Source organism: Anopheles arabiensis, chromosome 2 (assembly GCF_016920715.1).
Source record: "Anopheles arabiensis isolate DONGOLA chromosome 2, AaraD3, whole genome shotgun sequence".
NCBI classification, from domain to species: Eukaryota; Metazoa; Arthropoda; class Insecta; order Diptera; family Culicidae; genus Anopheles; species Anopheles arabiensis.
In genome coordinates this window covers 26,673,585-26,697,340 of record NC_053517.1, presented here as the reverse complement: position 1 = coordinate 26,697,340, position 23,756 = coordinate 26,673,585, and the positions used below count along the sequence as shown (strand labels likewise).

Below are 23,756 nucleotides of genomic sequence, written 5' to 3'. Positions count from 1 at the left end.
CGTTCTGGATATGGATTCTTCAACATTCGATCATAAACACGAAATGGAATTCGAGGTAAACAATCTACTGTCAAAGCGTTGGGCAAATTAAAACATACACAAATCGCTCTCGTGCTAGAAATTCACTAAAAGTACACATAAATCCATTAAAAACCTTATCAAAATGGCACTTTCCATGCAGAAAAGGAACAATGTAAGTCTAGACATCCGATGCAATCAATTGGTAAGAGTTGTGGATTGATGTTAATGTCCTTTATTGTAGGTCCGCTTACCGCCGGAAGTGAACCGGGTCCTGTACGTGCGAAACCTTCCGTACAAGATCACGTCGGATGAAATGTACGATATTTTCGGCAAATACGGGGCAATTCGACAAATTCGAGTGTAAGTAAATTCGACGCTTGCCATACCTCAACGCAGTCGAAGTAATTTTGCAATCTCTTTCCTTTGCAGTGGCAACACGCCTGAAACTCGCGGTACCGCCTTCGTGGTGTATGAAGACATTTTTGATGCGAAAAACGCCCGAGACCATCTGTCGGGATTCAACGTCTGTAACCGGTACCTGGTGGTTCTATACTACCAATCGACGAAGGCGTTCAAGCAGCTGGATGTGGATAAGAAGCAGGACGAGCTGGACCAAATGAAGGCCAAGTACAACATCAGCACGGAAGAGTTAAGAAAATAGGTCCGTCTCACACCGTCTCTAGGTTTATGTATGTAAGGTATATAAAAACACACAAACTTTCCTATTTGTAAGAACCAAAAGTTTATTTGTTTAAATTTCCTGCTTTAAAATTACTGCTAGTGCTTACGATGCGTTTCGCCACTCCTCAATTTTAATCTTTTTTGCGCTCACTTCGGCACCTTTATGCTGAGATACATTTTGCCCTGTATGGTCTGTTTGACCGGATTGATGCGTTTCAGTATTTGGGTCATGGTTTCGACCAGCTTCTCGCTCGACACACCCGTCTTCTTGTTCTTGAACTTGGTCAGCAGTTCCGTCGTGGTCATCGGTTTGCGCATCATAATCACTGTGGAAAGAGAGAGAGAGAAAAAACAACACCAATATGAGAAAACAGATTCCCCTCCATAATCTGGCTAATTCGTAACACTTACTCTTTGCTTGTGGCATTAACGATGCCAGCGAAAGTGGGCGGAAGAGACGGCGTAATGTCCGTCTTAACCTTTTTAGCTGGCGTAGAGACGGGACTGTTGCTATTATCCGATCCGGTCAGATCCGTCGTCGGCATATTGGAGCCGGTCATTTTGCGCTTGTTCGAATCGAACTGGCTCACGCTAGGCGAGGCCGAGCGCGAATTGTTTGCGCTGGACAAATTCGACCCAACGCCTTCCTTGCTCTTCTTGTCTTTCGGCTTTTTCTTCGCACTGGCCGTATCGGAATCCGAGCTGTCCGAGCTGAAATCGCTGGACGAGTCCTTTTTGTCCGATTCCGACTTTTTGCTCTTGTTCTTCTTTGCTTTCTTCTTCTTCTTGCTTTCTTTGCCTTCCTTTTCCTTGCCATCCTTGTCCTTCTCCTTGGATTTGCCATTCTTCTCGTCCTCCTTTTCCTCATCCTCCTCCGATTTCTTTTCCTCCTCCTCCGAATCTTCTTCCGAGGTCAGCAGCTTCCGCAGTGCGTCTTCCTCCGCGACGGACTTCATCTCCTTCACCACCTTCGCGTCGTGGTCCGACTCGCTGTCGCTCGAGTCCGAGATGTAGTCCAGCTCGCGCCCCTCCTCATCACCATCGTCTGACTCTTCGAACGCTTCCTCGTCCACGTCCCGCTTCTTCTTCTTGCTGTCCGCCAGTGCCTTCTTTTTGTTCTTCGCCTTCTTATCCTTCGCATCGTCGTCGCTGTCCTTCTGCTTCGACTTGCCCTCATCGTCATCGTCGCCCGACGACGACACCTCATCCGAGTCGATCCACTCGTCCATGTCGCTGATCTTCAAATCCTTGCTCTTGCCTCCCTCTCCCTTCTTGCCCTTTGTTTCCTCCTGGTCGTCGGCCTCGTTATCCTCGCCCTTCTTTAGCCGCTTCCGGAACATGAGCGAGAAGTAGTTCATCGTCTTCTTGCGCCGACCGTACTCCTGCTCCGCTTCCTCCGCGGACAGTGCTTTGTATCGGTTAATCGGCTGAAAGTTGTACCACTCGTTCAGCGGGTACGCCTCGATCGCCCCGTCCGGTGCGTGTGTAAACACGTAAAACGCAGCATTCTCGCCCACGCCACCCTCCCGGATGCCACGGAACATTTTGCCACTCTTGCCACCGGCACGCAAAATCCAGGGCTGCGCTTCGGGCTTGTACTTTTTCGAAATAATACCGAACCGCTTGCGGCGTGCCTCCTCGCGCAGATCCCGATTGAACTCCGAGCCGGCACCGAACTTGGGCATCACCTCCTCGATGCCCTTGTACTCCTTCTGGTTGTTTTCGCGCTCCATCTTCACCGTCCGCCACTGGGTAAAGTCGACGTTGAGCGTCGCGTTGAACCGCATGACATGATACTTCTTTTTCAGATTCTTCGGCACACGAATCACAAACTCCTGCACCGTAGTGGGGGCGCTCGAACCCGAAGCTCCCGGTTGGCCAGTGGCGCTCTTCGAGTTCTGCAACAGTTCACCAATTGATCAAATTCCGAATTTTGATGTTTTGCAGGTATATAACATTATCAGATCATTACTTACCGATGGTGCACTCATTCTGCTTGCTGCGCAGTGCACCTAGCCCTTGGGAAAGTTAAAATATAGAAACTAACTTAAAACACAACAATACCAACTGCACACGAAGCAAAATCTGGCGAAGGGAATGTTTTTCTACTTCGACATTTGCAGAAGCTGGGAAGGCGCGGGAACACGGCACAAGTCATTCGGTTGACATTTCATGGAAATAAATCTAATTAAATTAAAGCATAAAAAAAAACAAAACTATTCCTGGAGCAATAATTTAAAGCATTTTAGTATGACTCATAGCATTTTTTTAATCAAATAAAGTAAAATTTAAATCGTTTTCTACCTGTGGCAACCCACTGTGAGGTCCTCGAAGTTTTGACACATTCACGTTAAATCGATTTCAATTTACTGCACTTAGCAAGTAGCATGGATGACAACGTTTTTTTGGTACAATCAGAAAAATGCTAAAATACTATAACGTCCTATATTCTTGAATATGTATATTTTAACAATGTGACAAAAGTATTTTTTTATTTTTCCTTAATCCAAATTCCCATTTTTAATCATTTTAAATTTTAAAAACTCTTTCGTTAAATTCCACCGTGCCGTCAGCTGCCAGCTCCAAGTTGGATGTTTTGCAGTTGCAGCTAGCGATTTTTGACGAAAAACATCAGTCGACTGTTGTCGTTCGCTTCGTAGCGCCAAGGTCGTGCGCCAGTGTGTGAATCGGAATTTTTGAACTTGTTCAATTTGGTTAACAGAAAAGCTAGCTTCCCCGGTGCATCCGCTGCATGTTGAACAGCAAGGTGTGCTCTGTTTGTTGCGTACGAAATATGAGTAAACGGCGTTGCGGAGTACGCAACACACGACGACGAATGGACCAATTGTGCCAGTAGGCAAACTCCACCACCACCACCATCATGCCTACGTGCTCTGTTTTGATTCGCTGTGCGCTGTGCGTCGGAACGGTGCTACTGGCCACGGTCGTGACGGTGGCGCTCGGTAGCAAGGGCCAAGCACCGCCGAAGCAGCCGGACGATGGAACGGCCACCGTCGAGCAGCTTCCGTTCTGTGCCGAAGAAGCGACCCGCCAGCGTGACCTTAACGATGGGTAAGTTTGCTTGAGTTTAGTAATAATTGATGGCCCTTCATACGCACACACACATCTCGTACACACTTTCACTCGGAACGTGTCTGGACGTGTTTGTGGTAAGCATCCTCCAGTATCAACAAGAAGAAACGTAAACATTACAACATAAAGTTGTTTTGATGGTTTCTTTGCTTCCTGCGATCCTACCGATCGATCGATCGAATGATCAAAAGCGGTAATTTCGGGACATGGCAATCGCTTCAACCATTACTTAGTAGCTCGTCTGACCTACAACATGTTGTTATCGGCCTCGTTTTGAGAGTTTCCGAAAAAAACATCAATTTTGGGCTTTACCTGCTGTTCTTATCGGCCAGGTAAATTTATCGCTTTATCAGGAGTCTAGATTGCGTCATCATATAATGTTTATTCTTGCGATTGGCATTTGTTTCTGATCCACGCATAATATTCGTAACCTCATCGATTGGGATTATTTTAAAGCTTTCTTTTTCGCCGGTTCTTTCTAAGGTCATTTCCCGACGGGGCGTAAATAAGCTCATGGCGTTGCAATGATAACAACGTTGTTCCGCTGTTGGCGGCTGCTGCTGCTGCGCAAGTACATCGATTGTAGGGCACACATTTACCCATTTGTTTGCAGAGTCTGTTTTTAGCCTGACTCATACTGTGAAGTATTACTACAAAACAAATCGCTTTAGCCCATCTAGTCGCTTCTCATTCTAGTTAATAAACAAGCGAAGCTCTTTTCTTCCCCCCATTCAACAATTTCGGCGATGATTCAATAGGACTGTCATATAATTGCTCAAAATCCTCATTAAATTGCCATTACTGGGCGAATTTATTGTGCATATTAGCATACTTTTTATTGCGGGGTTTGCGAGGGGAGGGAGGTAGACGGAGCCTTTTCTCCCCTTCCAAAGCACTTTGCGCATTTAACTGCTACTCGTGGAAAAGCTTCTTTACCGTTCGCGCCCGTTTTACAGTTCGTAGTTTTCGTCGTAATTTTCCTTAAACTCTAGCAACCGCTCGATGTGTTCCTTGTAGTCCACCTCCTCCAGACCACACTCCGCAAAGCGTGGTATCTTTGCCAGCCGGATACGGCTAACCTCCCGGTGCAACGCATCCAACCCGTCGCCCAAATCGGATGACGATTGTATCGCAGCCAGCGCTGGGCAGCTCTGGACGTACGGCAGGGCCGCTTGGGCCAGCGGATCGTCGGTAAGGAAACCGTCAAACCCGACGCGCTTGTCAAACAGCTCCACCGGGAACGGTTGCCGGATGGGCATGGGGCTTTGGACTGAGGTGACGTGCGACATGCTAACCTCGAGACTGCAGGAGTAGTAAAACTGTAGCATTTCGCTCACGTTGCTGCACCGGTACGCGGGCATTGCCTGCTGCCGTTGGGCCGATTTGGCCGTCGGTGGCCGTTTCAGCCGGTTCTGGGGCAGTCCACGGGCACACACCGACTGGATGACGGCTCGTTTGCGCACGACCGCGTTGGGAGACAGCTGAACCGTGAGACTTTTGCCGTCCAGTTGATCCAGAAAGTCGATCAGATCCTGCTTCCCATCCAGTGGGAAGGGAAAGGCGAGACCCGCGGCAGCCATCTTCCGACCGTACGCACTCAAATCGCCGCACAAGCCGGAAAGGTACGCGCCCGAACCGGTTGTGGCCGATCCTTTCAAACGGTAGCGCAGCGTAGCCGTTTCCAGAAAGCTTGCCAGGATGGCGGAAGTTTGATAGAAATTGGCTGGATCGTACAGAAGATTGGGAAGTGCGCGCGGTTCAGCCACATTGCGCCAACAGCGGCCCATGGTTGAGAGTGGCACAAACAGGGAACACTGGTCCGGCAACTGTGCAAAAGCGAGCGCAGTGTTGACCACCCTTATCGAATGGCTCATGGGCTCGTCGGCACTTTTGAACGTGGGTGCTTTCGGCGGGAACACCGGAAAGGGCAGCGTTGCTTTGCCGTACTCGTCCTGCAGATGTTCGAGCAGTTTTATCGCCACACCGGAAAATCCATCGACGCAGTCGAACAGCATCTGGAAGCCTTGGCAACCGTCGCACTCTTCGATGTACTGGCGGGCACGGTCGGTAAACTCGTCCTGAAAGTCGTAATCCTTCCACAGCTCCATCCCGTTCGTGATCGTGTCGAGCTGTGCCTCTTCCCGGGAATGTGTATACCGCTCGATCACGTTGATGCTGCGCGGATGGTACCGGGTGTAGCTGTAGTCGATCCAATCTTGCACCGTGGCGGCAAAGTTGTAATCTTTTTCCGCTTCCTCCTCGCCATTGGCGCTGGAAGTTCCCGCTTCGAGCAGATCCTTCTGGTAGGGGTGCCGTTCGGCAGGTTTATCTTGTTGTTTAATGACCTCCACTTTTTCCGACTCCCAACCGATGTCCGGTAGCTCGGCAGGATTGTCGGTGGCAATTTGGTCCGGGTCGAGCGGTTGTTCGTAAAGATCGCCGGTGCGGGGCACGTGCTTGAGTGTTCCGCTCAGATCGAGCATTAGCAGGCGCGGTGTAAAGGTCACTTGCCGCTGTCTAGTTTGACCTTCTCGATACAGTACCGAGTGATCGATTTCCGATGGTTCCGCATTTGGATCATAGTTGAACGATGATTCCTGTGAGCGTGGGTGTGAAGTAGTGGATGACTCAAAGTGTTGTTGATTTTCTTTCGATATTTGAAGCCATCCTCACCTGTATGTTCCACCAGTGTGTACCGATGTAGTTGGAGTAATTGCCCAGCTGGAATGTTAAGATTTCACGTGCCATTCTGCGGTTGGATTGTTTCTGGAACTAATTTCACCAAACACGACTGTGCACGCCGCGCATATGGTCTCGCTACACAACAACAAATGCCGTCTGTCAAAATACAAACAAAGCGCTGTACACAGGGTTGTATTGCACCCTGAAAATGTTTACATGGTCAGATTCAAAGTTTCGTTAAGAAATTCACGTGCAATTTGAAAAACGACTGTTAAAATGTAACCATTCCGCATGTAATTTGTGTGAAAATATTAAATCCACCTTTTTTATTCTTTTCCAGATTGGTTTTCGTAACAACGCTGGACGGGAAAATGTCCGCCCTCGATATGCTGAACGGTGGAGCCGAACGGTGGAGCATCCAAACCGGCCCCGGGCCGCTCCTTTCCTCCAGCATCCATCGGCTGGAACTGACGAACAACGGCAAGTGGGTGCGCATGATACCGTCGCTCGGCGGCAGCCTGTACAAGTTCGATGGCGACTCGATCGAGCCAATTCCCTTCAGTGCAGAGGACTTGCTCAAGTCTTCGTTCAAGTTTTCGGACGATCTTGTCATCTCGGGCGGTAAGGAAACGCGTTCCTACGGTGTCTCGATGCAAACCGGTCAGCTGATTTACGTTTGCACGATGCAAGGCTGCAAAAACGCAACAGAGCTTGCGATGGAAATGGCAGCAGATGGCAAGTACGGGCCGCCGGAGGATGGCGCTGGTACACTCGATCCCATGCAGGAGGACGTGCTGGTTATACGGCGCCAGACGCAAACGGTCCGTGCCGTCGAATCACGCACCGGCAGTGAACGGTGGAACTTTAGCATCGGCCATCATGAGGTGGAAAAGATGAGCAACGAGGACTGTCGCGGTGGCAAGGAACGGCGTGAGGTGGATCCCGTCATACTGGATCTCGATCTTCGCGTGATCATACCGGAGGGTGTGATCTGTGCGGTGCGTAAAAGCGCACCGGGTGAGATCGTTTGGCGGCATAAGTTTGAAGTGCCGATTGTGAGTGCATGGCGATCGTCGGGCAAAACTAACGATCAGCTTGTTGGGGTGGATATTTTCGACCGTACCGACTGGATGTGGAATGGCAATGTGGATGATAGTGAATCAGGCGACCGGCCACCGCTGATCAATCCATCGCTGTACATTGGAATGCACGATAAGCAGCTGTACATCCAGGAGTCGGCAGCAATGATAGAGGAGCGGGAAGAGAAGATGCAGCAGCTTGCATTGCTGACCGATGAGAGTAAACTGCCGGCCATACCGTGGAAGCCGCTGCCCGCCAGCCGTGGTATTGCGGGGCTGCTCACCGATGGGGACAATCAGTTTCAGCTCGTGAAGGATGATGAAGACGATGCGGGTGAATCGACTGCCATCGCTCGCTCGGTACTGTACGCATCGAACTACATCAATGGGAATGGATTCTTCTTGGTTTACGATACCGAGCGTGATGACGAACAGTGTGGCCATGGTGAGGATGAGTCGAACGGAGACAACAATAGTACGAAGTTCGGGCATGACGGATCGCACGACCATGGTGAGGATATGGACACAATGTTCGACGCACCGGTCAAGGTGATCATCGTGTCGATGTGGTACTGGTGGAAGGAAATACTGATCATTTCCATTACGACCGCACTAATACTGAACATGATGCTGAAGCTACGGCTCGAAAAGCCCCCGGTGATGGTGGTGGTGGAACGTAAGGTCACCGTACCGATACCGACCGCAGTGGAAGCGGTCGAGGAGTTCCCACCGGCAATACGGATGACCGCGACGCGCAGCTACTCCGAATCCAGCTCGTCCAACGGTCCACCAGCGTTGGTAGACAACTACACCTCCCGCTTCCGCGACGATTTCGATCTGGTGCAGTGTCTCGGAAAGGGTGGTTTCGGGGTGGTGTTCGAGGTGCGCAACAAGCTAGACGACTGCCGGTACGCAATCAAGCGGGTAGTGCTGCCCAACAAGCAAGAATCGAAGGATCGCGTGATGCGCGAGGTCAAAACACTGGCCCACTGCGAGCATCAGAACATTGTGCGGTACTTCCACGCGTGGATTGAAACGCCACCGCCCGGTTGGCAGGAACGGCACGATCGCGAATGGATCGAACGCAACTGCCTGTCGACTTCGATCGACATTGAAACGCCGACCGACACGTGCCCCCCGTTGCCGGGTGTGGCCGCGTCCGCTACGACGGCATCTTCCTTTGCGGTAGGGATGAAGAATTCGCGCCTGCAAGCGTCATCCATCCAGTCGAACCTGTGGATGCCACAGTTTCCAGCGGCAAACTTTTCCTTCTCGAACGGTATCGGCGACGGGCCGTCGTTGAAGCGGTACGAGCAGAGTGATAGCTGTTCCTTTATCGAGTTTCGGGCCGAGGGTGACCAGGATGGGCAACCGGCGCGGGACGACGAAACATCCAGCAGCTCCGAGTCCGAGTCGGAGGACGAAGCGTCGGAAGTGCAGAGCAATGGAAAACATCGATGGAACGATGAGCCGGAAGACGATTCTTTGGACATTGTGTTCAAAGAACCTTCGCGTAGTGAAGGTATCAGTAGCGGTGGCGCAGTCGCCCAACAACATGCTGTAGCGATTGATGTATCTTCCTCACCCGAAGGTCGATCGCAACCCGCGGCGATGAAGGATGCGCGCAATGGGCCCAATGTGGAGCAGCAGCAGCAGCAGCAACAAAAGCCGAACCCATTCCGCAAAACCCATCGACGACCACTGTCGCTTGATCTCACGAGCACGATGCGAAGTTCGCGGGACCCGTGCACCCTTCCATCGGGGACGGACCAGTCGAAAGCAAGCTCGGCGCAGAGCAACAAAATCTATCTCTACATCCAGATGCAGCTGTGCCACAAGCAGTCGCTCAAGGAGTGGCTCAGCCTGAACGGGTTCCCGGCGCGGCGCGATAAGATTGTGCCAATCTTTGAGCAGATCGTTGCCGGCGTCGAGTACGTCCATCTGAAGGGACTGATCCACCGGGACCTGAAGCCAAGCAACATATTCTTCTCGCTGGACGGAAGGATTAAGATCGGTGATTTCGGGCTCGTGACGGACTCGAGCGATCTGCAGTACGACAGTGAGAACAACATGCCGACGATGGTGCCGAACCGGCACACGCGCCAGGTCGGTACGCAGCTGTACATGTCGCCGGAGCAGCTGAAGGGTTTGCCGTACGACTACAAGGTGGACATCTATTCGCTCGGGCTGATTTTGTTCGAGCTGCTCGTTAGCTTCGGTACGGAAATGGAACGTATCTGCACGCTGAAAAACGTGCGCAAGAGCAAATTCCCGGACAATTTCGAAGAGGACCACGAGTGTGAGGTTCGTGTGGAGAATTTTCTTGCCTTTTTTTTTGGGGTTTTGCTGTACTGAAACTAACGCGCTATTATGTTGTCTCTTTTCAGTTCAAACTCTTGTCATTGATGTTGTCCGAAGCGCCGAACAAGCGACCGACGACGTTCGGCATCAAGGCTCACCCACCGTTCAAGCGCATCCCTTCGAACAAGTCCACCAACTCGCTCGGCGTTGTCGACGAGACGTTGGTCGTCGATAGTGGTCCCGGATCGACGAACGGTTCGTTCGAATCGGAGGACGGGGACGAATGGCATTTTGAGCTGCCGCCGCGCAGAAAAGACAGCCGCACGTACAGCACGTCCGGATCAGGGTCGGGCAATGGCTCTGCCGGTGTGCCATCGTCGGCAGCGGCACCGAATCAATTGTGCTTTTGAAAAGAACAAACCACCTTGTGTGTATTACCCTGAGTCAGCGTGGCCAAGTGAATATGTGTATTTGTAAGTTATTTATGTCGTACCTCTATGGTTGTGCGCAACAGTCCTAACACGCGTCCCCGTGAGATATCACGTTTTAAGAGAAAACGTGTAAAAAGTGTTTTTAAATGTAGGTGGGCTATTCTACTGAGGAAGGATGGAAGCGATGGGATGTTATTCAACGAGAATTATAATTATGATGATTAATAAAGTGATCAAACAGTACACACTCACTGATGTATGGTTAAACGAAACGATCTATATTTGTTGTACATAGCATCCGACAAATCCGGCAGCACGTGGGACGTCTCCTGTTCGTTCCTACTTCTTGGCACGCTTTCCTTCGCCCTTCTTCGGAGGTGCCTTGCCACGTAGCGCACGTAACCGTTTCATCTCCTCCTTGAAATCCTGATGCTCATCACGGAACAGACCATACTCGCGGAGTTTCATCGCCAGTAGATGGGTTTCAACGTGCCGGGGGTACCAGTTCACCACGTAGTCTCGCTTGTGGACCGGCTCTTCGCTGAACATCTTGACCACCTTCATCGACTGGGAGTTGGTCGGGCGGGCCACTTCCCCAAAGATCCGATTCGAAAGGTAGTTCATCCGACGAGCGTACGTCGTCGTAAGTTTGGTAAGTTCCTTGTACTTGGACATTATTACTCTGGACACTTCACCACACCGCTCGAGCTTTGTTTTTACCAAACCACGGAAGGAATTGTGTAATTTGATTTGTTGACGAAATGGTTTGACAGTTCGCAGTTGGCTTTCATGCTGGTGCGTGAACGTAGCCTCGCCCTGTGAATCCCATTTTGACAGCTCGAGAAAAAGCCGCCTACAAAATTGTTTACATCTGCCTGTGCCGACTGCTGGGAAAGTTCTTTCGTCCGTAAAATACACATTTTTTCAACCATGAAAGACCAGGAGACGCCGCAAGATAAGAATTTGCTGAAATGCCGCGAACAGCTGTACCGGATGATGATAAGGTAAGCGGTCAATCTCCATCGCAGTGTTCCGGTTTTCTCCTCAAACCCTACGACTCTCCACACATTCCACAGCCAACTGTTCTACGATGGGTATCATTCAGTCGCGGTAGAGCTCACCAACCTGGTGCGTGCCGATCCTCCCTGTCCACCGAGCGACCGGTTGATGAACATCTTCAAACAGGCCAACCAGATCGAACAGTCGAAGGAAAGCAATCTGTTCGATGATTTGCCCTGTGGGCTGGATCTCGAGTTCGAAACGGAAGGCTCAACGCTAGCACCGGAACCGGCAGCGTACGAGACTGCGTACGTGACGTCGCACAAGCAAGCGTGCCGAGCGGGTTGTTTCAGTGGCGATGGGCAGCTCGTGGCAACGGGCAGCATGGATGCAAGCATAAAGATTTTGGACGTCGATCGGATGCTTGCTAAATCGGCACCGGAAGACATGGAGCCGGGTCGTGAACAGCACGCCCATCCGGTCATACGCACGCTGTACGATCATACGGACGAAGTGTCGTATCTGGAGTTTCACCCGAAGGATCAAATTCTTGCTTCGGGGTCACGCGATCACACCGTGAAGCTATTCGACATTTCGAAAGCATCGGTAAAGAAGGCTCACAAGGTGCTGAGTGATTGTGTGCCGGTGCGCTGCATCGCGTTCCATCCTACCGGTGATTATATGGCCGTCGGAACGGAGCACAACGTGCTGCGGATGTACGATGTACATACGGCGCAATGCTTCGTAAGCGCTATTCCCGCGCAACAGCACAACAGCGCAATCACGTGCGTACGATACGCAGTGAACGCGAAGGTGTACGCTACGGGCAGTATGGACGGATCGATCAAGCTGTGGGACGGTGTTAGCGGTCGCTGTATCAACACGTTCGCGCAGGCTCACGATGGTGCGGAAATTTGTTCGGTTGTTTTCACGAAAAATGGCAAATACTTGCTATCCTCGGGGATGGATTCGCTGGTGAAGCTTTGGGAGCTCAGCACAAGCCGGTGTCTGATTGCGTACACCGGCGCAGGAACCACGGGCAAGCAGGAGCATCAAACGCAGGCCATTTTCAATCATACCGAGGACTACGTTCTGTTTCCGGACGAGGCAACCACATCGTTGTGTGCGTGGAATTCGCGCAATGCGTCCCGTTGTCATCTGATGTCGCTGGGACACAATGGGGCGGTAAGACATATCGTCCATTCGCCAACCCATTCCGCTTTTCTAACCTGTTCCGACGATTACCGTGCGCGTTTCTGGGTGAAGCGGACGACTGCTCATTAAGTTCGATTATGTGTGGGAGCATAATTGAATGATATTTTTTTAACTACTTTGAATATGATTTAATAAATGGAACAGTTTTATGCTTCAAATGAATTATTTAATAAGTAATGTTAATAACGTCCAATTAACTAGAAAATACATTTAACAAATTCCGCTCAGGTATGTTCTACCCTCATCTGACTCCAAGCGACCATTCGAGCATTCGCCATTTTATTTGTTGGTAAACAGACGGTGCGTGAAAGAAGCCCTTCGCATTGCTCCACCCGCTGCTGTCACTCAGCTGTTTTCGGTCGACGCATTTTGCTACGCTGACGTTCGTAAACTTTGCGTTCTGCGAGGGTGTTTATCGTGCGACACAATTTACGCAAAAAGAAACCGGAACCACACACAACATTTATCTGATCAGCTTAGCAGCATTCCCTCGTGTAGTTAGGTGACACGTGCAGGAAATGCCATCGGAGGCATCGATCCGGTAAAAATGAGCCGCAAGGATGACATGTTCGTGACGACACCCCAGGAGCGGCAGCGAAAAAAGTTACGCTTTCGGGGTGACCTGGCCGCACAGTATGGCTTCAATCGCGATTCCGTCGGTTCCGGTTTGAATGGAACGTCTGGCATCAATCGCGTTGAGGAAGTTTCTTCCGATGACGATACGAAACGGCTACTGAATGGAGAACCGGCTGAAGGTAAGCTTACGGACACATCTTAGCCTTCCACTGCGTGCTGCTCTGTAATCTGTAATCGTTTTCCTATGGATGCTTGCAGGGCGACCGGAACGTGGCAGCCTGTACGATTTCGTGCGCATAGAACTCACCAGAGGCTATGTGCTGGAACACGACGAGGAGCGCTATTCGGCACGGCGTGAGAAAATATACTCCTTCTTCAAGATACCGCGCGAGCTGGAAAGCTTCATGCTGTACGGGGTGCTCCAGTGTGCCGACTCGTTCCTGTACATCTACACCTTCCTGCCGATACGGTACCTGCTGGCCCTGTGGGCCCTGATCACGCGCCCACTCGCCCGCTGTCTCGGGCTGCGGCGACCCTCCCAGCGGTTGCTAGCACCGGCCGAAATTTGTGACCTGCTGAAAGGCACCATTTGGATCATCTGCAGCTACACGCTGCTGTACGTCGACACGAACATGCTGTACCACATGATCAAGAGCCAGTCGATCATAAAGCTGTACATATTCTACAACATGCTCGAGGTGGGCGATCGGCTGCTGTCCGCGTTCGGGCAGGACACGATCGACGCACTGTTCTGGACGGCGACCGAACCGAAGCACAGCAAGCGGCAGCATCTCGGCACGATACCGCACTTTCTGTTCGCGATCGTGTACGTGACGATGCACAGCGTGCTGGTAATGTTCCAGGCGACCTCGCTCAACGTGGCCATCAACTCGAACAACAAGGGCCTGCTGACGATCATGATGTCGAACAATTTCGTCGAGCTGAAGGGTAGCGTGTTTAAAAAGTTCGACAAGAACAACCTCTTCCAGCTGAGCTGCAGCGACGTGCGCGAACGGTTCCATCTGTCCGTGCTGATGCTGATCGTGCTGATACAGACGATGAAGGAGTTTAGCTGGAAGTCGGAGCAGTTTTTCGTCATGTTCCCGGACTGCCTGTACGTGATGTTCACGGAGTGTCTGGTGGACTGGATCAAGCACGCGTTCATCACGCGCTTCAACGAGATACCGTGCGAGGTGTATCGGGAGTACACGACGAGCCTGGCGTACGACATGACGCAAACCCGCCAGAAGCACGCGTTTAGCGATCACTCCGATCTGGTTGCCCGCCGGATGGGTTTCATACCGTACCCGCTCGGCGTCATACTGGTGAAAGCGCTCTACCATGCGCTGTCGTTCGATAATGCCGGCTCGATTGTGATACTGCTCGTCGCCTTCCTGGCACTGCTGAGCGCCCGCGTACTGAACACCATTTGTGCTCTCGGGAAGGCGTGCGATCTGACGCAAAAGCATCAGGACGAAAAGAACCAGAGTGGATGCAATCCGCTTACCTCAACACCGTTGCCATCAAACGTTCGCGGAGGAGGTACGCGAGCCACGAGCGACACAGCTACCTCACCGATTCATCGCGCACAGGCGCAGGTCGGCAGTCAGGCGGCAAGCCTCGTCGCGGGCTCTCCACCGGGTGGATCGTCCCTGTCACCCTGCACCCCCCAATCGACGCCGTTGTCGGTGGGCAAAGCATCGAGCTCGCTGGCCAGCTCGATCAGCAGCGGCGGCTCGACCGATGTGCTGCGGAAAACGTCCGGACTTGGGGCTACCGCCCTGTTCTCGAACAGTGACGTCGATCTGGACGATGTGAAGCTGAACGATCAGGTGCTGAACGGTAGCAGCACCGGCACTGGAGATGCGAGCGGCAACCGTACGCAGAAGGAGGAGGAAGAAAATGTTGCCCGCAGTGTGCCGGATTTGCAGCAGGAACCGGGACTGGAGAAAACGCCTGGGCGACATCAAAACGAATCGGTCAGCAGTGAGGGTGGGGAGGGATCTTTGCATCATCACCATCACCATCATCATCACCATTACGTGCGGACACATAAGCGGTCGGAATCGGAACCATCGATTCAGCTGGAAGGTGGAGGGTAAGCCATCATAGGACGGAGAAGGGGAACCCGAGACGCGGCCACACCTTTTTGTTGAATTTGTTAGTGTGTGAGTGCGAGTGTGTTTTGTTTTTGTACACGATTAGAGTAACTTATTTTGGATAAACTGCTGAGTTTTAACCATTATGGCCGATCGACAGCGATCACTTTCGACACGAGAGAGATAAAAGGTGAACACGGTAATGCGCTTAGCTTATAAGGCACACCAAAGGCTGACACACTGCACGTGCAAATGTGTGTGTTTTTAGTTTAGTGAGGGGTTTCTGTTTCTGATCATTCGCATGCGCGTCCTGTATAGTTTTGTTATGCCCTCTTTCGTTGCTGACCGTGGCGGGAGATGCACCCTCTTTTTTCCTTGAATTCCGTTTAGCTAGTAGCAGCAGTAAGTGTGAAATACGATAATAAACTGAGGATAAATTTAACTTAAATACTAGGGTTCGGGATGTCTAGCAAGTCCCTCGAGCTACAACAGTTACAGGGACAGTAAAAAGTGAGAAAAAGCTACGTTAAATCGCCAAAAGCAACACGATTTTCCCGTGCCACTATTAAAACAAAGCGAGAGCCGTAGCGCTTAATTCAGCGTGAAATCATGAAAACTGCGTAAAACTATGATCGACACGGAAATGTGTGAAACGACTCGAACCTCCAGCGACAGACTCGCCGTAGGGTGGATGATGATGATATTCTGCCAGATGATCGTTAACATTTAATTACCACCACGATTCGCCACCAGATACTGCGATTTTGCGCTCTCGATCTCTTTTATCACACCTCTGGTTGTCCAGCGATCGCAATGCACATTTCCTTCTGCTCTCCATCGCCGTTTGCGACACGATTCTTAATCCACCACTTAAAGTGTAACTTGTACGGGGAGGAGGGGGGAGGTAGCAAGGAGTTGCATTTTATGATCGCGTAAAAAAGCACAAATACACACAGCAGAAAGGTGTGGTAGCGATCGCAAAATTATAGCCAGCCAGAGGTGTATCGCTGGGAAGAATCGGGCAGCTTACAGCGACTGATCGAAGACACACGCTGTCGAAGAATGTGCGCGAGACGAAACAGCTCCCTTCCCATCGGGAAGGATCAAACCTTTATTTCCCTGTGCCCTTTTTGTCCTCCACGGGCTTATGAATGGAAAGCAAGACGAGGGTACGCTGCGGAATGGTTGCATTGCAATTGTATTTCCTTCTTTACCTCCTTTGCGATGTTTCCTCGCGCATTGGCGCACAGTCACAAAGACACTCTTTTTTCTGACACACCGAAAGACAATCGGGTTTGCTGCAACGGCTGCTGCTACTCTTGCTGATACTGCTGCCTAGTGCCTTAATTGATAATCTTATGATATGTTATTTGCCCGTATTTATGCTTCGATCGTGACATCTTAAAAGGTATCATTTAATTTAATCCGCGCAAAATGTGTCTGTATGTGTCTGTGTTTCCATTGCCCTCTTGTGCCCTGCCTGTGCTTCTTGGGGGCTGGGAGATGAGATGGAAAGAAAAGATGAGAACCAAAGACGGCATACGATGAGCGTAAATCGTACGTTTAGCTACGTTTTATTTCTTGTGCGTCCTCGCGTTACCACCGCGCTGGAAGCCGTCTGGATGCAAACTCAAAGGATCAGCATGGTATGTCGCGGCTAGGAATCGAAGGAGAACTACTGTCTCTGGGCAGACATTTAGGGCACTCGGTGTAAAGTCGCAGGAAGCGAACGGAAATCAATGCACCGATCGAACTCGATCGTTCTTTGCAGTGACAAACGGGTGGGAATGAAAGTTTCTACAAAAGTGTGGCGTTCTGGTCTGCATCGCCGAGGTACAGGGTGTGACCAGGAATGGAAACGCAATGACAGGGCACACTGCTGAGACTGATTTGCTAATGAAGTACGGTCCCATTATCTTGAGCTGTCAATCGGTGTCCGCTTTAAATCATCCTTTCCCCGTCCAAAAGTGCATGCAGTGCAGTGGAAAACTGATTGGAAAAGTAGCTATATATATTGAACAGTTGCAGCAGGAAAGATGAACAGTAAAATGCTATAAATGCTTTTTTTCTTGTATGGAATTTGTAATAATGTTGTAAACAGCATTAAACTGACTACGTATAAAGTGCCTGCCAGAACCGCATAGCTGTCGTATTGCAACTCCCCCGTTCCCCACAGACCGAGGATCAGCCACCGTATCCACATCCACAGCATCCCGATAACGTCCTGATTGGCTAGATCAACCGCTCCGAACCCGCCCTGTCACTGCTGTCACGGTCAACGGCACCACAGTGACACGGCACGCCAAGAATGGCGGTTGGAAAATGGCAGACAAGCCATTACTCCGCTCCGATACGATCACCCATTAAATTATGGAAAATTATATCCCCCCCCTCAACACCCCCGTTTCCCTCCCTCTCTCTTTCTCTCTCTCTCTTTGAAACGATCGCAACGTGGGGGTCCTCGGGGTCTCCTTGCCCGATCAAGTACGCCGATCGTCATCACGCGTGCCGGTCGCATAAAATTAAACCACAAATCGCAGAGAGGGAACGGTCCACACGGCATTCGAAAGGTTTCCCGAAACGACAGGACAGGGATGCGGGATGCGCAATGAGCTGGCTTGAGAGCAAAAATGAAGGTGCGGTCGATGCGAATCAGCTGGATCCACTCCAGCTATGCCGCAGCGATCGTAACTGAACGGCCGCGGGATGAGCTGGGTTAGCTTACGCCCCCGGTGGCATAAGCCAACCTGCACACTGTGCACAACGAGCTGTGTGTGTTGGTTTAGGGTTAGGTGGTAAGCAGCATCCCCCCTTCCACCCCCACCCGCACGAATCAAATTCTTGTCACCTTCGAAACCGCAAAAGCCCCCCACCAAATAACCACATTTGTATGCTAATTGCCCTGTAACGACACCGGATCCGGCTGACGCGGCCCGATCGACGGCCCCGTGGCTTGTCGTTAAATTAAAACAAAACAATTTGTCCAACGATTCATAACTCATAACCGAAATGCGATACACCGCGGTGTGTGCGATCGAGCCAGGCGGAGCCGCGGTCCATCAGTGGACGCGTGCCCACTGAAGTGGCCATGCGAACAGGAAGCAATTTACCACCAGGGGGGGGGAAACATAACCTCCACCAAGCGAGCCACACCACAAACCATTCACTCACATGTGTCCGAGGGACGGGAGCGACGGAATGGGGTGGTAAAAAAGTGGTGAAATTTGAGCTGTGCTTGCGAAGGGATCGCGGGAAGACGCGCGTAGGAGGCGGCCCTCCTCGCTGGGAAGGAAGGGAAACCGATTAGCCATCGCTAATGCAACGCTAAATGGTTGGTGAAAATCGCCCGATGAAGAATGGGCGATTGATCAGATGGAAACGCGCGATAAAAGTCGATCCTCCTCGGTTGAAGGATATCCCGCACTTGGCCCGACCCGTTCTGGGCCCGTGGCTCGTGCCGAAAGATTGATGGGCCCCGAAAAAGAAGGGTATAGTCATAATCAAAAAGGAGAAGGGCGATATTTTGTTGCCGGATGACGTAGGTGTATGTGTCGATCGTTTAGGGGGGTTTTTTTTGTTATTGAAATTTAAGAAGCACTTTGCTGTCGTTGTTTGTCACGGTAGCTACATGTGTAAAGGGGCAATAAATTCGGGTAGAATAACATTGACATATTTTTGCTGATTCGCCAGGTGTGTAAGCTGTGGCTGTTGGTTGAAGCTTAAGTCCAACAAGTGGGTGTGGGGAAGTGGGGAATGAACATATATGTTTATGCCTTATTTCTTCAATTCCATATTCCAATTATTAGATCCATTTCAATATGTTTGCTGCTTTATTTGTTTATTTTTGCTCCATCGCGATCATCGTTTTGCTCGATCTTGAGGATCGCAACCGTAACAAAAAGAAAACAACACGCACACCACAACTACCACCGTGTGTGTGTGTGTGTGCAATTTTATGAGATGCATAATTTTCTTTTTTATTGCACACCGCGATCGGGCGGACTTGGCCGCCACTGGGACGAGATCGTAAAAAAAAAAAACTCAAGTCCCCCAATGCACCATCCCATACGCGAAGAATGCATGCGTGCCGCCCGTTCGTCAATATCGCCGTGAAGAAGGAAGGCGCGCTTTCGCGGTAAGGAAGATCAGCCACGATCAAGCAGGGTTTCGCCTCACCGTTGGGTGGCGTTGCATGGCAAGCAATGATCAACATTAGGATGGATGGAAAGGGAAAGAGCAAATGGGGCGGGGGGGGGACAGCGAAATGTAGTTCACTTGATCATGGGGGCAGTGTAAGCTCCCCAACTGACCGTTTGAACGGAGCAACTGGTGAACACTGTTAAAGGGTTCAAGCCCATCCCATACCTCAGTGGTCCGTTCCTGGTGCTTCGGGTCCCGTCGTTTTGCATTTGATTCACCGCAACTCTTCAACGCTGACAACACGGCAGGGTCGAATTCATGTTTTATTTACCTTACCGCTCGTTCGTAGACATTTTGTTGTTGTTGTTGTTGTTGTAACAAAACCAGGTGACTCCTTTCTCCCTGAAGTTGGTGCCCGGGCTGTGTGCCCGGTAGGGGAGGCGGCTATTGCATGTAGATTTGACATAAACAGCACCTCCATTACCTCCAGCGGCCTCCAGCAGGGCAGTTAGCGAATAGGAGGAAGCCGGCACCGTCTAACGCTCCAGGGATGCTTGCCGGGTCGGTTGGAATGTTTCAACATTGATTCATGTGCGGTTGGCATTCTTTGGTCGAATAATTAATGTAATAATCTTTTGTTTATTTTGAGAAGAAAAGCAATACATAAATAAGGCACGCAGCGTTAGCAAAAAATTGGTTTTATGGAATTATGTTCCTTTGAGAATCAGTTTTACAGCAAAGACATGGGATTTAATGTTATAAAAAACACCTCTTGAATATGTTGCTAGAGTCCTATAAATGCTAACGAGAATCTGCTGTTTAAAAGCGTGTACGCTATGTGTGTTTTATCACACTTTTAAACAGTCAGTCGTCTGAAAGATTTGAACGAATTTAAACCACTTCAGCGCAGGATCATTGAAATCATCTCTTAAACTTACTTCCAATTTCAATGCTCAATTCCGCTATCTAATCGTTACTTCTTCATTACTCCACGTGCTAACAGAATCATAGAAGGAGTTTAGTAATCCTGACATTAATGGCGCAGAGCCTGTTGGTAACTACTATAGCCTCTGCGCTGTTGTTGATGCTGTTTAATGTTTCATACCAAGACTTCATTCAATTCCTGAGAACTGCAAAGTGAGTTGTCACAAATGCAATCAATAATTCGTATAACGATCGTAGATTATTGTGCTTGACATCCATAAATGTCCTTTACTCTTTCGTTACTTAAACGTTACTTTCGTGGAGTATAATGTTGAACACTTTACTTTATGCTGACGTCTTTTTATAGCTATGTAACTCTCCGCCACCTATCAACAGCACACCGGTACACAAGGTCCACTTAACGGCGATGTACCAGCTTCTTTGCATGTGGTCAGGATTAGATCAATTAGATTTAGCGTACGTAGCCATCGGTAGTGCGCAACGGTAATTCCGCAACCGCACATCACCTTGTGCATGCGCACGGGGATCGTGGTGGTGATTAATTAACCATTAGGGCGCATTGGATGCGCCGCACCGGAGCAACGATGTTGTACGCTTTACACGCGTTATGCTGCCAATCGCTGTCGCCGTTGTCCCCGGTCAATCCGTTGAGGGTACGATCGCGGCTCCCTTTGTGCGGTGTTGATGCCGTGCGCGTGAAATTTATTGCCCGTCACCAATCGATGCGATCGATGCGTTGCCTGTTTTCTCTCTCTCTCTCTTTCTCTCTCTTGTGATCCAACATTTGCGTGTGCGTGTGCCCCAGTAAATCATAGATGGAAGGGCCGCTTTGCCCTTGCTCCTTGCTGCTTGTTTGCCCGGTTTGCCCGGTTTGCCTTGTTTTCCTTCTTTTTGGGGTCGAGTGTTGATGTCAGCTGATGTACGCAGCAGATGGATGCGCTGCAGCCGATTTTCGCGCAACTAACGGGGCCCCGCGTGGCGAATGTGCGAACCGCGATCGGACGCGCAGATACTGGTGCACGTTGCACTTCGGTGCAGCGCAGCGCGTGTGCGCATTGCATAAGGGTTGCACCGGTGACTAGCATTATAAAGGGGAAGGTGGCAAATTGTTACGGAGGGTGCAAATCATCACAAAACACTAACAGTTTGAGTGTGATATGCGTGGTGGGAGATGTGATCGGGAGACGATCGTTATGTAAGTATTAAAATTTAAATCCATCGCTGCCCTCTCTTCCCCAAGAACTAACATGGGAGCATCTAAACAGCATGCATTCAATATTCAATCGCCGTTTCGACGTTCAATACATTTGTCTAAAATCCATTTAGATTAAAGCAATCCTTTAACAAGATTGATACCACACCGCCTCAAACATTAACGAGGCACAACAATGCGAGATCAATAAGAAAAAAGCCCTCCAGCCTCAGCATGACTGGAAGGAATTTCGGTAACAAGAAATCGAGCCCCCGAATTCCCCTTTTGTGTGGTACTCCCGGTACATCAAGACATCAAGACGGCGCAATCCGGCAGACTCTAGCGGACGGGCATTCATAATCTTATTAACGGGCGATGCGAGAGTGTACGGCTACCCGGTGCCGGAAATACCGACCTTACCGTACACCGTAGCACCGTCTACAATGTTGTTAAAAGCTCAATCCAATCAAAGTATTTCAATTTGCCACAGCTTCACTCTCAATGCCCTATTCCCGGGAGGGGAGGGAGAAAAGGGTTGATCGATCGTCGCTGATCATTCGCACCCGGGAACGGGAGATATGCTGTGAATAGAAAGCATGTATAGCGTCGCATTCTTCTCGATGAAGCACACCAGCACCTACGTTGTGAACAACGCGGACAGTCGAAATCAAACACCGGCCCCGAACCGGTAGCATTGCGGGTGGGGCGAGACGTGTGGCACGGCATCCAATATAAACATCAATCCCAGCTAGAACCGACAGCCCTTCCCGAAAAGCTCTCGATTATTGTTTGCTTCCCTCCCCAAAACGCCCTATTTTTCGCCCACTGCCCGAAACCCCGTTGGAAGTTCCTGCCGTGAAGTGTTTAGAGTACGGCAATATCCCGGCGGGGCCAACATGTCAAGTGGACCCGGCCATCGCCACCGTGTAGCTCGCGATCATTGCAATCGGATCAAACGGAGCAGTAGGAAAATAAATAACGCACGGCACACGTGCACGATCGCTCCGCGGCGGATCGAGAGCGGGGGACTCGGGTCCTCGATACTTTTCTCCCTTTTTCCACTCGATACAGAACCACACAATGGTCGTCTTTGAACGTCTTTGATGCAGCAAATAAAACCTCCCCAATATGTTGGGGGAAGGCCCCCCGTCTCTCAAAGCGATCTTTTGCATGCACAGAAGCCGCACACGATTGTGGTGTGGTGTGAGCTTCTGTCGAGGTGAGGCCATCCGTTCGCTGCCGGGTGTTCCGCGCGTCAGCGTCCCAGGCCGGGAAACCACACACGAACACACGATATTTGAAGCGAGCAGCTTCTTCAGTGTGTGTGTTTTTATAAAGCCGAGGCGAGTGTTTTGCCCACTGGCTGAAGTGTTTTCCCCTGTGTGGCCAGCAGCACGCCGATCGATCGAATCTCGCGATACGATCGCTTCCGTACACGGGGAGATTGAGGAGAACAAAAAACGATCAAAAATACATTAATCGCGATCCGATGCGATTTTCGATTGAACATCTCGGAGATCGAAGATCGGGTGCTGATAATGCTAACGACGATGTGTGGAACAGTGGAAGCGATGCGTTTGCGCGACGCGCTTGAAATTGATAGCATCCGGCAGCAGTGGCAGCTACGGGCTGTTACGGGATTTAATTTCGTGGATTCTTTCGTACGGAGGCATCGTGGCATCGTGGTTATCGGACGTGTAAGATCAGGCCGGGCGGGATGTTTGGTGCGAAATCTGGAAGGATTGAGAGAAAAAAGGAAGGTTTTGATGTAAATAGTGGTCGATTTGTGTAGATCTGGCCGATTAGACTGATTAGTTTCAAATGTACCGCCGAGCAGGTGGGAAAGGTTGACAGATGAATAAATTTGAAAAGAAGCATTGGGGAGCTGTTGTCTTGCAGATGATCGGGATGGATTTTTTTATAGAGATTTGAACCATTTGGTCTCTTTCGCCTCTTAAAAAAGTATGTGCGTCGGCCGGGAATCGAACCCGGATCAACTGCTTGGAAGGCAACTATGCTGACCATTACACCACCGACGCACGTTGAATTAATTGATGAATATAGTTAGTTTGGTGTCTTAGCCATCATTCCATAAATTGGGTATAGTTCCATAAGTTTATTAACTACATCCTTCTGTAGTTCTCAATTTCAACCAATCCCGGCGTGCAGGAAATGTCGACTGCAGTTCCTTTCTTTGAAATCGATTCATATTTACCCGAATTTATATAAAAAAAAAAAACAAAACAAAAATCTGTCACAATTTGTTGTGCTCCATTCTTCAAACCCTCTCCACCACCTTTTT

General features: G+C 50.2%; 7 protein-coding genes and 1 non-coding gene across 9 annotated transcripts; 4 read left to right on the top strand and 4 right to left on the bottom strand.

The window, feature by feature from the left end:
- Positions 1-57: 57 nt before the first annotated feature.
- LOC120896040 (splicing factor 3B subunit 6) lies at positions 58-762 on the top strand. Its single transcript, XM_040299853.1, has 3 exons — positions 58-193; positions 263-381; positions 451-762. Exons 1-3 carry the CDS (start codon positions 164-166, stop codon positions 680-682), a joined length of 381 nt encoding a protein of 126 aa, XP_040155787.1. The 5' UTR covers positions 58-163; the 3' UTR covers positions 683-762.
- Positions 740-2,922, bottom strand: LOC120896041 (general transcription factor IIF subunit 1). Its single transcript, XM_040299854.1, has 3 exons — positions 2,679-2,922; positions 1,114-2,600; positions 740-1,054 (listed from the first exon to the last, which is right to left on the bottom strand). Exons 1-3 carry the CDS (start codon positions 2,691-2,693, stop codon positions 850-852), a joined length of 1,707 nt encoding a protein of 568 aa, XP_040155788.1. The 5' UTR covers positions 2,694-2,922; the 3' UTR covers positions 740-849.
- A 391-nt stretch (positions 2,923-3,313) lies between these two features.
- Positions 3,314-10,543, top strand: LOC120908664 (eukaryotic translation initiation factor 2-alpha kinase-like). 2 transcript variants are annotated; one of them, XM_040319890.1, is made up of 4 exons: positions 3,314-3,774; positions 6,818-9,078; positions 9,148-9,860; positions 9,944-10,543. In XM_040319890.1, the coding sequence occupies exons 1-4, from the start codon at positions 3,584-3,586 to the stop codon at positions 10,265-10,267; spliced, it is 3,489 nt and encodes a 1,162-aa protein (XP_040175824.1). In that variant the 5' UTR covers positions 3,314-3,583; the 3' UTR covers positions 10,268-10,543. The 2 variants fall into 2 exon arrangements, with proteins under 2 accessions (XP_040175824.1, XP_040175823.1); XM_040319889.1 differs by having other exon boundaries at positions 6,818-9,860.
- On the bottom strand, positions 4,564-6,701 carry LOC120908666 (protein misato). Its single transcript, XM_040319891.1, has 2 exons — positions 6,469-6,701; positions 4,564-6,392 (listed from the first exon to the last, which is right to left on the bottom strand). The coding sequence occupies exons 1-2, from the start codon at positions 6,541-6,543 to the stop codon at positions 4,746-4,748; spliced, it is 1,722 nt and encodes a 573-aa protein (XP_040175825.1). The 5' UTR covers positions 6,544-6,701; the 3' UTR covers positions 4,564-4,745.
- Positions 10,544-10,545: 2 nt separating the features above from the next.
- Positions 10,546-11,068, bottom strand: LOC120908668 (28S ribosomal protein S33, mitochondrial). Its single transcript, XM_040319893.1, has one exon. The coding sequence runs from the start codon at positions 10,961-10,963 to the stop codon at positions 10,628-10,630; it is 336 nt and encodes a 111-aa protein (XP_040175827.1). The 5' UTR covers positions 10,964-11,068; the 3' UTR covers positions 10,546-10,627.
- A 39-nt stretch (positions 11,069-11,107) lies between these two features.
- LOC120908667 (cleavage stimulation factor subunit 1) lies at positions 11,108-12,664 on the top strand. The gene is made up of 2 exons (XM_040319892.1): positions 11,108-11,292; positions 11,365-12,664. The coding sequence occupies exons 1-2, from the start codon at positions 11,219-11,221 to the stop codon at positions 12,569-12,571; spliced, it is 1,281 nt and encodes a 426-aa protein (XP_040175826.1). The 5' UTR covers positions 11,108-11,218; the 3' UTR covers positions 12,572-12,664.
- Positions 12,665-12,861: 197 nt separating this feature from the next.
- LOC120895942 (protein TAPT1 homolog) lies at positions 12,862-15,625 on the top strand. Its single transcript, XM_040299689.1, has 2 exons — positions 12,862-13,257; positions 13,337-15,625. The coding sequence occupies exons 1-2, from the start codon at positions 13,050-13,052 to the stop codon at positions 15,178-15,180; spliced, it is 2,052 nt and encodes a 683-aa protein (XP_040155623.1). The 5' UTR covers positions 12,862-13,049; the 3' UTR covers positions 15,181-15,625.
- Positions 15,626-23,421: 7,796 nt separating this feature from the next.
- Positions 23,422-23,493, bottom strand: Trnag-ucc. Its single transcript has one exon. It is a non-coding gene; the product is annotated as a tRNA-Gly (tRNA).
- Between the last annotated feature and the right edge of the window lie 263 nt (positions 23,494-23,756).

What these genes read in the sequence shown, in the direction of transcription:
- LOC120896041 (XM_040299854.1), bottom strand. An exon ending in GTTAATGCCACAAGCAAAGA is followed by an intron (nt 1,055 to 1,113) that starts GTAAGTGTTACG and finishes ATATTGGTGTTG; the next exon opens with TTTTTTCTCTCTCTCTCTTT.
- LOC120908666 (XM_040319891.1), bottom strand. Translation starts at nt 6,543, where the DNA reads ATGGCACGTGAAATCTTAACATTCCAGCTGGGCAATTACTCCAACTAC. An exon ending in CACACTGGTGGAACATACAG is followed by an intron (nt 6,393 to 6,468) that starts GTGAGGATGGCT and finishes CCACGCTCACAG; the next exon opens with GAATCATCGTTCAACTATGA.
- LOC120908667 (XM_040319892.1), top strand. Translation starts at nt 11,219, where the DNA reads ATGAAAGACCAGGAGACGCCGCAAGATAAGAATTTGCTGAAATGCCGC. An exon ending in CTGTACCGGATGATGATAAG is followed by an intron (nt 11,293 to 11,364) that starts GTAAGCGGTCAA and finishes CACATTCCACAG; the next exon opens with CCAACTGTTCTACGATGGGT.
- LOC120896040 (XM_040299853.1), top strand. Translation starts at nt 164, where the DNA reads ATGGCACTTTCCATGCAGAAAAGGAACAAT. An exon ending in CCATGCAGAAAAGGAACAAT is followed by an intron (nt 194 to 262) that starts GTAAGTCTAGAC and finishes CCTTTATTGTAG; the next exon opens with GTCCGCTTACCGCCGGAAGT. An exon ending in GCAATTCGACAAATTCGAGT is followed by an intron (nt 382 to 450) that starts GTAAGTAAATTC and finishes TTTCCTTTGCAG; the next exon opens with TGGCAACACGCCTGAAACTC.
- LOC120908664 (XM_040319889.1), top strand. Translation starts at nt 3,584, where the DNA reads ATGCCTACGTGCTCTGTTTTGATTCGCTGTGCGCTGTGCGTCGGAACG. An exon ending in CAGCGTGACCTTAACGATGG is followed by an intron (nt 3,775 to 6,817) that starts GTAAGTTTGCTT and finishes ATTCTTTTCCAG; the next exon opens with ATTGGTTTTCGTAACAACGC. An exon ending in AAGAGGACCACGAGTGTGAG is followed by an intron (nt 9,861 to 9,943) that starts GTTCGTGTGGAG and finishes GTCTCTTTTCAG; the next exon opens with TTCAAACTCTTGTCATTGAT.
- LOC120908668 (XM_040319893.1), bottom strand. Translation starts at nt 10,963, where the DNA reads ATGTCCAAGTACAAGGAACTTACCAAACTTACGACGACGTACGCTCGT.
- LOC120895942 (XM_040299689.1), top strand. Translation starts at nt 13,050, where the DNA reads ATGAGCCGCAAGGATGACATGTTCGTGACGACACCCCAGGAGCGGCAG. An exon ending in GAATGGAGAACCGGCTGAAG is followed by an intron (nt 13,258 to 13,336) that starts GTAAGCTTACGG and finishes GGATGCTTGCAG; the next exon opens with GGCGACCGGAACGTGGCAGC.